The 14,014-nt window shown below is 48.3% G+C and overlaps 1 protein-coding gene across 1 annotated transcript in view; it reads left to right on the top strand.

Annotated features, from left to right (window-relative positions):
• RAB6B (RAB6B, member RAS oncogene family) overlaps positions 1–14,014 on the top strand; it is a 147,268-nt gene that overhangs the window by 113,089 nt on the left and 20,165 nt on the right. The window contains 2 exon segments of the mRNA XM_050965662.1: positions 2,528–2,621; positions 5,887–5,953. Of these exon segments, the coding sequence (XP_050821619.1) occupies positions 2,528–2,621; positions 5,887–5,953 (161 nt within the window).

Genomic DNA, 14,014 nt, shown 5'->3' with positions numbered 1-14,014 from the left:
TTTCCCCCTGCTGTTACTCACACCTTCTTGTCAACTGTTTGAAATGGGCCACCCTCATTACCACTACAGAAGTGATTTTTCCTTCCTTGGTAGTCTACTGTTAATTGAATTGTCTCATTAGACTGACCTCCCACTTGGTAAAGCAACTCCCATCTTTTCATGTACTCTGTGTGTGTATATATATATATATATATTGTGACAGACCCAGACCAGTTGGGTACAAGAGTCTGGCAGAGGGCAAATATACTGGTCACTAGATGAGTAGTTTTCTGTTCCTTGAGTGACCAGAGCACGGGCTGCACTAGAGTAATCAGGAACCTGCTAGAACCAATTAAGACAGGCAGGATAATTAAGACACCTAGAGCCAATTAAGAAACTGCTAGAATCAGTTAGGACAGGCTAGCTAATCAGGGTACCTGAGTTTAAAAAGGACCTCACTTCAGTGTGCATGTGAGGAGCTGGGAGCAAGAGGAGCTGAGAGTGAGAAGACATATTACTGGAAGACCGAGGAGTATAAACATTATCAGGCACCAGGAGAAAGGTCCTGTGGTGAGGATAAAGAAGGTCTTGGGAGGAGGCCATGGGGAAGTAGCCCAGGGAGTTGTAGCTGTCGCGCAGGTGTACCAGGAGGCACTCTAGGCAGCTGTAGTCTGCAGGGCCCTGGGCTGGAACCCGGAGTAGAAGTTGGGCCCAGTTTCACCCCAAACCTCCCAACTTCTGATCAGACACAGGAGGAATTGACCTAGACTGTGGCTTCTACCAGAGGGGACGGTCTCTGGGCTGTTTCCCGACCCACAGGGTGAATCTATGAGGTGAGCAAATCTGCCAATAGGTGCAGGACCCACCAAGGTAGAGGAGGAACTTTGTCACTATATATGTATATATATACACACCTACTACTGTATTTTCCACTCCATGTATCTGATGCAGTGGGTTCTAGCCCACAAAAGCTTATATCCAAATAAATTTGTTAGTCTCTAAGGTGCCACAAGGACTCCTCATTGTTTTTATCTTCAAGAAGAGTGTCCCTGGGGGTGCTCACTGCAGGTTTGTCAGTGTCCCTGCACTGCTGATAGAGAACTTTGGTAGCTGTGTCCTTTGGGCCTTCACATGTGCTGTCTCTCCTCCATGGATGTGTTCTTGCAGCCTAGCAGTGGGCGTGCCCAGGGCCTGTCTGTGGGGAGAGGAGAGGGAAGAAGAGCTGCATTAAGCTAAGCTTTACAGGACTTCCAGCTTCCATTGTTCTCCCCCTTCTCCCAGGAGAGGTCTGAGGCGCTGCTTGTTCCATCAGGCCTGCAGAAGGCAGCTGAGGAGACAGGGAATGCGGATGTCAGTCAGTCAGAAAAATGGATTTGACAGGTAGCAGAAGGCTGGCTGCCCTAGGGAGACAGAGCAATCTAGGGTATATCTACGCTGCACTTAGACACCCGTGACTGGTCCCTGGCCCCGGACTCAGGCTGATGAGGCTCTGACTAAGCAGCTGGTTAACCCCTTGACCCAAGTCTGGTGGCCCGGGCCAGCCGCAGATGTCTAAGTTCAGTGTAGACATCCTGTTTGAGACAGCTCAGAGCTGGTGGCTGCAGGGGCAGCTGGAGAATCTACTTTTTCCATCATTTGATCAGAAAACTGAGCTGGAGAAGCCAGCTTGTGCTGGCAGAGGGATTCAGTGTCTGCGTTCACTCACGCCTGGGCTGGTGCCCTCTGCATGAAGGCGCTTTGCTAGAATCCAAGAAGAGGAGAATACTGTTTAGAGCCAATCGAACCTCTTACCCTGTGCCAGCACAGAGATAGGCCGGCAATGTATTCATTACCCCTGCAGCGCTGCCCCATGCCTGGTACATCCTTAATGATCAACATGCTCAGGGCATGTAAAAAGGGTTCCTGCTGCAGCCCAGAGGCTGAGCTCACAGAACAGTGCTACTCTGATGGGCACAGAGTAGACACTGAGAGTTCAGCCGGGAAAAGGGTTCAAATAATTTTCCTGTCTCATGCTGTCCTCACCCCACACCAGGGGCCCAATGGGGGAGGGGAGCTCTGGTTTGACTCATCCAAGCTCCAACCACAAAATATGTCCTACCTGCTTGCTGATGCCAAAATGGGGCACCACTCTCAGCAGATTGAGCAGATGTTCAAAGTGTGATCAGACTGGGCTCAGCTCCCCCTCCCTGGGGTTCAAACACTTCTACAGGCTCTGCTGGGCTCCTCAGCTCCCCCTCATTCTGTTTGCTGAGTCACAAAGGATTTAGGTATTGAAACCCTCCCTTGCCTGCACTTTGTCTGCCAGGCAGCCCATGCCACAGAGGCACATGGGATGGCATCTGTTTGTGGGGTCTTGGGGCTATGTAGGCATGAGGCCTCAACCATCTATGCTTTGAGGTGCAAGGAAACAGGCCTGCGCTCAGGGCCACGGACAACTGCAATTCTCTTCCACTTTCTCCCTCCAGACTTTTAAGCTAGGCCCCTCTCCAGCCCATCCCAGCAAGGTTAGAACAGTTATGGTTTTCCCTTCTCTCCTGTGTGTCCTCAGGCAGATAACAATTGAAGAGGGGGAACAGAGAGCCAAAGAACTGAGTGTCATGTTTATCGAGACCAGTGCAAAGACAGGCTACAATGTAAAACAGGTAAGGGAAGACCTGCTGCAGCCAGAATCATAGCAAGATCATCCAGCTGATAGCCGGGTTCACTGCAGCAACTGATAGTATCCACCGTAGCAAAAGGTTGCAATAAGGTCATTGAAAATTGTAACCGGATGCAATATTGTATCTTTACTGGCTTTAGAAGCAGAAAGCTCCTCCACCTTCCCCTCCATCACTCGTGCATTTCTACGTAAAGTGCTCTTAGATTCCTCCTGGTGCCCTCTGGAGGGATAGATTTGCAAGGCACGGTGTGCTTTTTACACATGTAAAAACTGGGATCACACATGTGAGGCCGCAAGCAGGGTGCCGCCCATTGCAATATCAATTGGAGCATGATGACATACATGCCTCTTTGTCTGACATAGTCTGTGCAACTTGACACTGAATTCTGAATAGGGTTAGGCGGGCATGGCTCTAATAGTAAGGATTACCTGGGCAGCTTACATGCCACCTGGGAAGCTGTATATGCAGGAAAACTTTGACTCAGAAACTGATTGCTAGATTTAATTAAACTGAGTACATTACAACAGGGAGGCCCTTTCACATTAGCTGCTGCAACAGCTCTGGAGGTGAGATCACTGCTCAGTGGGATGTTTGCAGTGGGAGCTGTCTTTTCACTCTGTTAAAACCTTTTGATAATTGTTTGTTACCTGTTGTTGTGGTGACTGCACTGGGGCCCTGATCGGGGCCCATAAGAGCTACCACTATACAAATAACCAAGAATAATGACCAGGAAATAAATATCTCACTAGAGCAAATGAATAAACAGGGATGTGTATTCCCTTTTGCACCCCAGGGAAAGAAGTTCCCGGTCACTGTATAGTCAGGACTTGGTTTAGATCCCTGACTGAAAGTGTAATGGAGAGGACACCTGAGCACAGCATTAGCTTCGAGAGAAATCTAAGTACTTGCCATTGTCTTTTGCTGTACAACTGCAACAGCAAAGCAGATGTAGGTTCACCAAACTACGATAATAAGAGTCAATGGTAACAGATACCTGTCTTGGCTGCAATGTAATAAATCATGTCCTAAGAGAGAAATCACCTCATTTCTTCTGATGAATGAGAGATGATACAAAATTGCCTCATACCTGGGATACATGAGGAGTTCTCCTGTAATTAATCTAATGTAAATGATACTGTTTAGAAATTATTTGAGAAGAAGCAATGATGATTTTTCACATAACGCATGCAGTATCTCAGACCACATGTTTACTGTAGATGGGGATGGCTGTTCCCTGGTTGAGGTTATTTACTTTGCAGAATAATGCAATATGAGCGCACACTGCACAACACTATAGAAAGGGAGGTTCCATGTATGCTAATAGCTTCCATGGAAGAAGTTTGCGACTGATAGCTGTGAGAGCACTTTACTAACACAATATACTAACATGCAATATCACAGACTGGAACATGGAGGCAATAGACATACAGGGGATCAAACAGTCTTATCTGGCACAGTAAACTGAAGGTACAAATGATAACTTTGAAGGGCCAGCTTCTCAACTAGTGGAAATTACTGTAGCTTCAATGAAGGGATGTTGGTTAATACCAGCTGGGAATTTGCCCTATATGTCTAGCTACGTCCTCTGCTGGTGCCACGCCTATCAACATCCAGCCAGGAAACAGGTGACGAAAGCAAAGGTGGGTCTTTGATTCTAGCGGAAGGAAATGAAGGATTGCTTGGCACACGTCAAACTTAAATTAACCCCCTTAGAGCTTTGGGCAAGTCATCCAGGTATGTGAGTAAATTGCATCTCTCTGTTTAAATCAGACATGTTCCTTGCATCATTTCAAAGTAACTCTTTTTTCTCTTGCCAAAGAAAACATCTTAACACTTTCACAGACGAACCAGAGTGGAATTCACCCAACATTAATTAGGGGAAATGCCATAAGCAGGATTCATAATCATAAAACTGTGAGCAGAACACCCACCTCAGAGTGCATGGGGCAGAGTCTTCTGCCTCATGTTCTTGAGTTCTGAAATCAAAAGTTCCTTTGCTGTGCTCTCCTCTGTTCCCTACCCCACTCACAGTAGTTGTCCTTAGTCAGTGAGGGCCCAGGGTTTAGAGGTACATCTCAGCCGGGGAAGAAGGCACTTTGCTTGCTGTACCATCTGAGCACTTGCTCTATTTGGCCGCCTCGCCAGCTGCTCATTCCGCTTCCACCAGCCAACTGTCAGTTACCTTCTGGTACCACCTTCCTCTCTGCTGGTCAGTCTCCTAGTGATTTTCAGCTTTTAGCAGGCTGAGCAGAAATGCTGTCCCACCACAAGTGATTTCAGCTCTCATTTAAGCACTTAAAATAACAAAGGCTCCTAATAGAGTGTATTTCCTAAGCATTTTTTGTGGTCAGACTTTGAGTAGAGAGTTGGACTAAATGACTTCCTGAGATCCCTTCCAACCCTGATATTCTATGATTCAGCTCTGTCTTTGAACATTGGGGAGGAATAGATTAAATCAGACCAGGGACCCTTAGGGGAAAGCCACATCTCCTCACTAGGACACCTGTCCCTACTCCTCTGACTTTCACAAGGATCTGGCATTCGAGCCCCTGGCTTAACGAGATCCTTTCAGCTGAGGATGATCCCCCTCATTTGGGACAGGTTAAGCACAATTCAAATCCTCTTTACTCATGCAGTAAAGACAACAACGTTGATAACAGCCTTTCACTACCCCTGCATTCAGCATGAAAGTGATTTGTAACCCAACACCAGCCAAAGTTGATCACTTTTGAACAACACTGCTCTATCTGCTGGACATCTTGGCAGAGTAGGTGTGTTCATGTAAATACAGTTTGCTGCTGAAGTCTCTCCCCCTCCCAGCTAATGTCAGGGGAGAATTCATTCAGACCCTGCTTGCATTGCTAAACTGATTTAGATATACTGATACAAATCCATTATGTGGCTGCACTTAAACCAGTATAAATCGTGTTTATACAGGGTTAGTTTAATCTCTTTATTTACTGAATTAAGTTAAATTGATATAAAGTGCTTTTTAAATCCATTTAGTTACATCAGTGTGAGTTTTCTACCATGAACAAGACCTTACACATTGATATAGTCACACCAAAGTGGAAGTGACACATCTCTCAGCCCCCAACCTTACTTCACCAACATTGTACATGATGAGTTTTGCTGTTCTCAGTTGTGTCAAATACAGAATGAAAAATGATGGCTATGGATACAAACCCTGAACCTCAGTAACAGATTCCTTCTCTCTCTCCTCTCTTACCCCTGGACTTAATGCCAGCTGTTCCGACGTGTCGCATCCGCACTGCCCGGCATGGAGAGCGTTCAAGAGAAGAGCAAAGAAGGAAGTATCCTTTTTTTTTTTTTAATGAAACTACCTAGCTCTTCTATAGCACTGTTCAGCCATCAGTCTCAAAGGTCAGTATGTTGTCCTCCAAGGGAAAGTGAGGTTGAGGGAGGTGACACTCACACAGCATGGCTGTGCACTCAGAGCCCACAAACAATGCAGTCAAGGTATAGTGCTCTGAGCCCAGCCCAGCACCTTGAGCCTGGGCACCCTGACGCCATCTGAAACAGGCCCCAGTACTAAAGGCTTCCCATTGTCTGCAGCATAGGCTGATGGAGCATGACACCTGGACCTCAGGCATCCTTGCATTGCCTAATGAGCTCAGGACTCAAAGCCTGCCATGTGACACATGCACAGATATGTTCATGCCCTGAGCCTAGGCGCTATTGAGCTGTCTGAGCTGCTGGATGAACTCCAAGCCCACATCCACATACGTTATATCACACGTGACACGTAGTCTCACGCCTGTGTTTGCTCAAGTCCTTTGAGAATCCTGTGGCACAGAAGAGTTTTGCATCCCCTGTTGTCAGAGGTACATGCAGACACAGTGGTGTCCCACATCTGCCTCCCCTCCAGAGCTGTGCAAAGGCCCAGCATGGGCCCCTGAGCCAACTTCCCCTGCAGCCCCCTAGGCCTGACCCAGCCCCACAGAGCAGGCATGAGCCAGCGAATGAAAACACAGGACTTCCTGGATGGCTCACATTTGCAATCAGCAAACACTGTCAGAGTCTTTTGTTCAGATGGGTCATTTCTGTCCTGTCCACTGGCAGGAGAGACTGTGAACTCCTCACTCACATGAGTGTGGAGTTACTCATGCAAGTAACCATATTGACTTCAATGGAGCTACTTTGTGCCCAAGTACACACTATTGTGTGCCAGGAGTTCCCAGTCTGGTCCTTAGCTAGTCATCAATCCTATATACGATACTTGGAAGCAGACAAACATCCATAAAGCTGCAGAATCCAGATCCTCCAGTGCACCGTCCTTTGTCCTTGTTTGCACGGTGTGGGCTGAGAATTCCAGCTGGGTTTATTCGGGGCTGGGCTGCCTCACCCTGCTCCGTGTCACCAGACCTGTAGAAAATGGGGCTGATGTGGAGAACAGCAATGGAAAGAGGGGGTTGAGGACTTACTGATGTGTGTGCGTGGACGCAATGAGGAGAGGACAAAGGAAAACAGCCTTGTACAGAAAAGGAAGGAGTCCTGATGGGAGCAACCAGGTGCAAGTGTGACAGAGTTGGGCAAAGGAGCCATACCTGGAGTTGGAGAGTGAGAGAAATCCCATGGGTCAAAGGAGTTGAGCACTGAGAGGACAGGTTTGTGGCTGTTACTGGCATGTTTGGGGCCAGGACGCTCCTTTGAGAGACACTAAAGGTCAGAGATAGGAAGTTAGGAGCCTGTTGATGCCAATAGGTGCCATGGGGAATTTTCCAAAGCACTTGAGTGGGTTTAGTGCCTAACTCCTATTGAAATCAGTTGGAATTAGGCATCAGTCCTGCTTGGGTGCTTTGGAAAATCCCATTGGATGCCTGTTTGCACTCGACAACTAAATAGAGAAGCCGGCCCTGGCTGGCTTTGGTCACTGATGTGTGATTTGTGTATTAAGGTTTTAACTGTCATCAGCAGTGCCAAAACAAGGGCCAGGCGAGTGAGGCACAGCTCTACCACGGTCGGTGGCAATTTGGTGGCAGGTCCCTTAGTCCTTATTGGAGGGAAGGACCTGCCACCGAATTTGCCACCGCCACTTCATTCATTCTTTGGCAGCAATTCGGCGGTGGGTCCTTCTCTCCGATAGGGACTCAGGGACCCGCTGCCCAAGAGCCTGGAGCCGGCCTTTGCCTCAGGCGCAAAAATTCCTTGTTACGGCTCTGGCCATCCGTGGTTCCAGCGGTGAGGGTTTTTCCTTGTATGTGCCACTGTAGCCCTCTTGCTGTCTGTGCCTGCCCTGGGCCAGTGACCTTTATGTTGTACATATAGTCCATAGGGACTGGTGCAGTATTTCATGAGGCTTCTCGGAGCCAAGCAAGTCAGAGACAGGGTGCAGTTATAAATGCCCCACTGGCCAGTGCTTCTAGACCTCTTCCCTAGGACTGTGCATTGTATCTGGGTTGGACTGTGAATATCACCAAGGCAGAGTTCTTTCTTCCAATGTGAATTTGGTTCTGGTATAATTTATCCACAGAATATGTGGTCAGTGCTGCATGCTACACACACACACACACACACACACACACACACACACACACACAGAGCGTCTGGTGGGAGTTGTAGTCAATTGTTCAGCCACCACCCAGGGGCACTGGGGAGTGCTGGGGGCTCTGGCAAGACCCAGGAGGGTGGCAAAGCCCTGTGTCAGGGTAGGGCTTAGGGGTGGACTGGAGTTTTGTAACAGACTGGGACTTATTTTTGGGGCTGAGGGTGTGGAGGGCCTAGTAGATAAAAACTTCCCTTGCATAAAAGAGCCAGCGCCCATCAGTCATTACGTGCAGCGACAGCTGAAGAGACCTGGGGGACTGGCATGCACTTGTGGTGAGCTGGATTTGTTACAGTTCCAGCCCTGCTTCAGTTTCTGCCAAAAAAGACTACTTTGCCCTCTCCGGCAGGGTGTGACATGAAGCCCAGCTGTAGCTGTGAGCTCCCCCACAGCCAGTGCTCTTCCTGCTCCTCACTCCTGCAGAGACAAGCCGGCACGGCGGTAGCTGTGCCCATCACACAGCCAGCACCCCACGCAACATTGTTCCCTTCAGCAAAGAGCTGGGCTGGAATGGAGAAGCTGTGCCCTTCCCTCAGGCTTCCTCTTCCAGTACGGGATGCCCATTGGGAGCAGGCTGGCCTGAGTGCTGGAGAGAGAGCAGAGAAGGAGAGACACAAAGTGAGCACGAAGTGGCTTGGCTGAATCGGGTTCCTGTTCATTATCATTATCAAAAGGGCTCAAGAGTCATAGTGCGGGCCAGGTTTTCAAACGAACTCTGCCTCAATACAGGGCAGGGAGCCCAAAGTGCTCAGCACCCAGCCACTCCCAAGGGGATGCTCCTGGCCAGATTTTCAAGACCTCAGCGCCCAGTGTGCTGCACTCTTGAAAATCCTGGCCTAGCCACCTCATCCTTCAGCTGATACAATTAATCCAAGTCTTTCCATACTTCCCTGGCAGTTGTCCAGATGGTTCTTTGGCTTCTTTTTTATTATTTTTATAAAGGAGCCCATCATCATGGGCTCTGTCTAATGGAAGTTAAAGATTTCCTGGCACAGCAGATAACGCTATTGGCCTCTTCAGTATTCCCTAAGGCTTTGTGCGAACCATTGTTTAGTATAGCATGGCCCCTGCATTGGCTTACACAGTCATTACACAGCCCTGGCACTAGTGGGTGCATGAGACCACACTCGGGGCTTAAAATTGATGCCCCAGTTTTTTCCTCCAAGCCACCAGAAAGTGCCAATGCTCGAAATCTTGCTCCTCATGCCAAGCAGAAGTAAAACCAGCTGAAGTATTGCTCTGTTATTAGTGTTCCAGTAGTGCCCATTGCATGCTAGACTCTGTCTAAATACCGGACCTGCTCCAAAGAGCAGCGCCAGTCAGCACAGCCCGAGGTTCCAATGCCCAAGTGATGTTACTCCTAATTCTGCTCTGATAACATGATGTCCCAGTAACCTTAGTCCTGCAGCCAAGTGAGGCCCAAGTTATGCTGGGATGTCGTTCCAGCACTTCTTTGGGGAGCCAGAACCGCATTCCGGTACCTCCAGCACTAAGGAATGAGACACCAGTGCCATTCTGGCACTTTTTTGCTAAGACTCAAGCACTACTCCAAACAGAGAATAGCATTGTCCAAGGGACATTATTTCTGCCCCTAGGTTGAGGACAGCAATAATGGAGGTACTTGGGACCCTTTAATACCCTACGGGAATGGGTAGTAGAAGCCATTTGGAAAGCGGAGCATTCCATGGAACATCGGTATTGAAGGAGCAGTCTGGTCTGATGCTTTTTGAATGCTGGGAGACAAGCCATGCTTTCTCAATGCAGAGGCCGATTAGAGGGTGTTAGCGTGGCACAGCTAATAAAATACCTTAATCCTCCAGACGAACTCACTCAAGCGAAGAGAAGCCATCAGGCATGTATGTGCATGTCCCCTGTGACTATGCAGTCACATCTGACATGCTAGAAAAAAGAGTTTTTAATGCACTGGTTTTATTTTTTCAGTTCCACAGGGCTCGTATAACTACTTGGAGTCTGGAGCTGAAGGGCTGGTCAATGCTTTGTGGTGGGGCTTGGCAGGATTGGACTTTGATTTTTTGTATAATTTTGACAGATGTATATCAATGTTTATTTTTTAGCATTTTTTCCAATTTACATTTTTACAGTTGCACAAAATCATGTGTGTTAAGCATTTTTTCAGTGTTTATCTAATTAAATGTTCTTGACTGTGGGAAATTATGGGGGCAGCCAGACAATAATTAATGACAATAGATGTTGAAATTCAAAAAGTTAAAGCTTTATAACTGTTAAAAGACAACTGACAACATCACATGGAAAAATATACAAAGTAAAGCTCCTTAAATCAAACTGTTAAACATTCTCAAACAACAGTTTTCTCACGTTGTCTAGCTGCACATTCCGATTATTATCAATGGAAATATTTTTTCATCAGTTTGTGTGTGTACAGTGAGATCCACATTTGCCTATACAAATCTCATTCTTCCATGCCTCTGTATAGTTCGTGCCTAGCACTCTTTAGATTTTGCTTTTGTTTCCTCACCTTTTTATTCTGCATTGGCTAGCACAGGCAGGAGCTTTGGCATTACAAGTCAGACCAACGTATCAGCAAAGACCCCTAGCCCAGTTTATTAGGGTATCAAGTCAAACACAGAAGCCAGGTTCATTCTGATTCATCCATGCAGTGGTGCCTCTGCCATTGCCAAAGTTTGAAAGCTTGAGAAACAACAGAATCTGGATTTCTCCTCCATAAATGGGTTTTAGTTTTCAACCTGAGCCATTCTCCTCCCATAGGTGTAAAACACTAAAGAGTGCAGAAATCCTACCTAACACCATTGCATCTATGGAGATTGAAGGTTGTATGGCCACTCCCAGCCATATCTTACTGGTTTACGTAAGACCTAACAATGTTTTTAGACAGCATCCTTCATACAAAATGTCATACAAAAATCTTTGAGTTTGGTATAGTAATGCACAAAGGCAGAATGACAGAGAAAGCTGAGCTGTAAGACCTGAACCTGGGGCAGATGCTGGTTGCCTGGGAGGAAAATTGAAGCAGGCTTTCTAGTACTACAGGGCCAGGACATCTGGGGTTGCACCTGCCAGCAGGGGTGCATGGCCAAGACAGCTGGGGTATGCACTGATTCAGCCTGTCCCCCAGGTAGCCTCTGCGAGCAGGGCTTCTGTGGAGATCCTAGTGGATTTACAGCTCCTCCAAAGCAGCAGAACCCCACAGTTCCGCCTGTCCTTCTGTGGGTACATCTCTGTGTGCTGGGCCAGGCTGCAGCAGGGAGTTGCCCTGTGTATCTAGCTGCACCATCAGGTGTGCATCTGGCATGCTATGGGAGCAGATCTCTCAAACAGACCTCTCCTGTTTAAGGCCCTAGAACAGCGGTTCTCAAACTGGGGGTTGGGACCCCTCAAGGGGTCACAAAGTTATTACATGTGGGGGGGTCGTGAGCTGTCAGCCTCCACCTCAAACCCCACTTTGCTTCCAGCATTTATAATGGTTTTAAATATGTTAAAAAGTGTTTTTAATTTATAATGGGGGTCTCACACAGAGGCTTGCTTTGTGAAAGGGGTCACCAGTACAAAGGTTTGAGAACCACTGCCCTAGAACATGTGCTTTATAAAATGACTAGTGAGAAAGATACCTGAGAAGGGAGGCACCCAGAGCTCTGAGTCTTTCTCCAGATCCTCGCCCTCTTCTGATTCGTCCTCCAGAGGCAATCTAGACAGGGTGTCAGCATTGATGTTCTGCCTTCCAGGTTTATACTGTACTTCAAAAGTTAACTCCGTTTTTGGACAGCTTGATTTAAGCTTTCCAATGTTAACTGTGTTTGGGGCAGGGCCTTTTCCCAAGCAGCTGCATTCACTAGGCCCCCCCACTTCATGTACTGGGGTTAGACGTGGCTGCCTCTGCCACAGGAATGTCCTCTTCTTCTGACCACATTATGGCAGCCTGCATGAGTTCATAGAACTTCTTACTGGGCTCTTCCTTACACCTTTTCATTTCACGGCAGAGGGAATCATCCTGGAGCCCCAGCACTAACTACTCTTTCAAAACCGTATCTGGGTCTGGAACTTGTCGAGGGTCTTACTGCTCCACTTTGCTCATTCTCTCTTGGAGATCATACATATACACCCAGACAGTTTCACCAGGCTCCTGCTTTCTCTCAAAGAACTCCTTTAGTCGGGTTCCAATAGGTACCTTGTCTCCATACACTTCTAGGAGGAGTTCAAACATCTTTTCCACATCTTTCTTGTCCGCCATTGCCATGAACTTTACTGTGGCCTTGGCCTGGCCCTTGAGGTGCTCCTCTATGAAGTCCACACAATCTTCTTCAGGTACTCTTAGCACATGCAGAACCGCCTTCACAGACTTGCCCACTCCCCTACTGTAATGTCTCCTGGTCTTGTCAGGAAGCCACGAAACTCTGTGAGCTTCTGCACTCATGGGACATAAATAGTAGGGGGTTTCTTAGCTTCTGCTGCCTGTTGGTCTATTACTGCCTTAGCTAGTGATAAGACTTTTCTGTGTTCTGTTCTAGCTTGTTGTAATGCCTCAGCTTGGTCTGATAATCTGAGCTGAAGTTCAACAAACTGGGCCCATAGTTCTTCAGTTCCAGCCAAGGTAGGGTACTTGACCAAGCCTGGACAGTGCTACCAGAACTCAACCAGTAAACCAATGGGGTGGACCCTGTGGATAGGATCCTGTCTGTGATGCCAATTATGTAAGCAGGGAATGGTCCCGGTATTGTGGGGAACTTTCCTGGCTTATACACTACCCCGGTGAAGTGGACTAGCAAAAGGATCTGAGTCCTTACTCCTACTCCCTTTATCCCGAGGCCTGCCTGACCTCAAGGGCTCTCCTTCCATTCTCCTTTATGGCAGAGTTCTCATAACCCCAACAAGGCTGGGTTTAGGATTCTTAGGGGGCTCGACCCCCAACCTTGTCATGGTCACTTAGCGCAGGGGCTGAAGTGTCTCCACTCCAGGGTGCTCTCTCTGCACTTGATTCTTCCCTGACCCACTGATCATTACATACAGTTCAAAGCAAATACAATTTATTAAACAGCAATCAATTTAAAAAAAAAATAAGGAAAAAATGGGAAAGATGGAAGGAAAACACGTCACCCCACTCTGTGGCACAGGGGCATTGCAACCAGCATCTCTGGAATGTAAGGGAAGTTCATTCTGTTCCTCACAAGTCCCAGGCCTCCTTCTCAGGCCCTGGCTGTGCTGCAGGGATGCTGCGTGTTGGACACTTGCTCTGGCAGTGGCCACACGCTCTCAGGCTCTAGGTGGCAGGATCCTTCTTCCCAGCATTGCCCTTACCCCGTCGGCGTTGTGATTCCCCCTTGTGATTCCCAAATCTAGCCTTGGCTGGGGGCATCTCCCTGTGCTCAGCCTGCTGCCCAGGGTCCCCCTCACTCTTCCCAGCTGCTCACTGCACCCAGCTCCGGACTGCTCCAGCCCCAGCTCCAGCTCCAGCTCCAGCTCCACTCTGCCTCAGCACGGCTGCTGCTGCTGCTTTGCCTCCAGCTCCCTGGGCTGTTTCTTTGGCCCCCCTGGATCTGGTTGCTTCATCTCTGCTCCCAGCACAGGTCTGCTCTGTGGGCTGCTTTTGTGACTCTGTTCCCACCACTGACCTGCTTCCTGGGCTGCTGTTCTAGCTCCTCTGGATCTGGCACAGCTCTGCTCCCCAGCTCAGCTTGGGCCCTTGCCCTCTCCATAGCTCAGCCCCACGCTATCTGACCCAGGCAATTCCAGCTAGATGGAGGACAGACCCCCCTGACTCCCTGATTAGCCTGCCCACCCTGTCAATTAGGCAGACCTGAAGCGTTGGCCTTTC

The sequence above is a fragment of the Gopherus flavomarginatus genome, chromosome 8 (assembly GCF_025201925.1).
Source record: "Gopherus flavomarginatus isolate rGopFla2 chromosome 8, rGopFla2.mat.asm, whole genome shotgun sequence".
In the NCBI taxonomy this organism is placed as follows: domain Eukaryota; kingdom Metazoa; phylum Chordata; order Testudines; family Testudinidae; genus Gopherus; species Gopherus flavomarginatus.
This window is presented reverse-complemented; position numbering and strand designations above follow the sequence as displayed.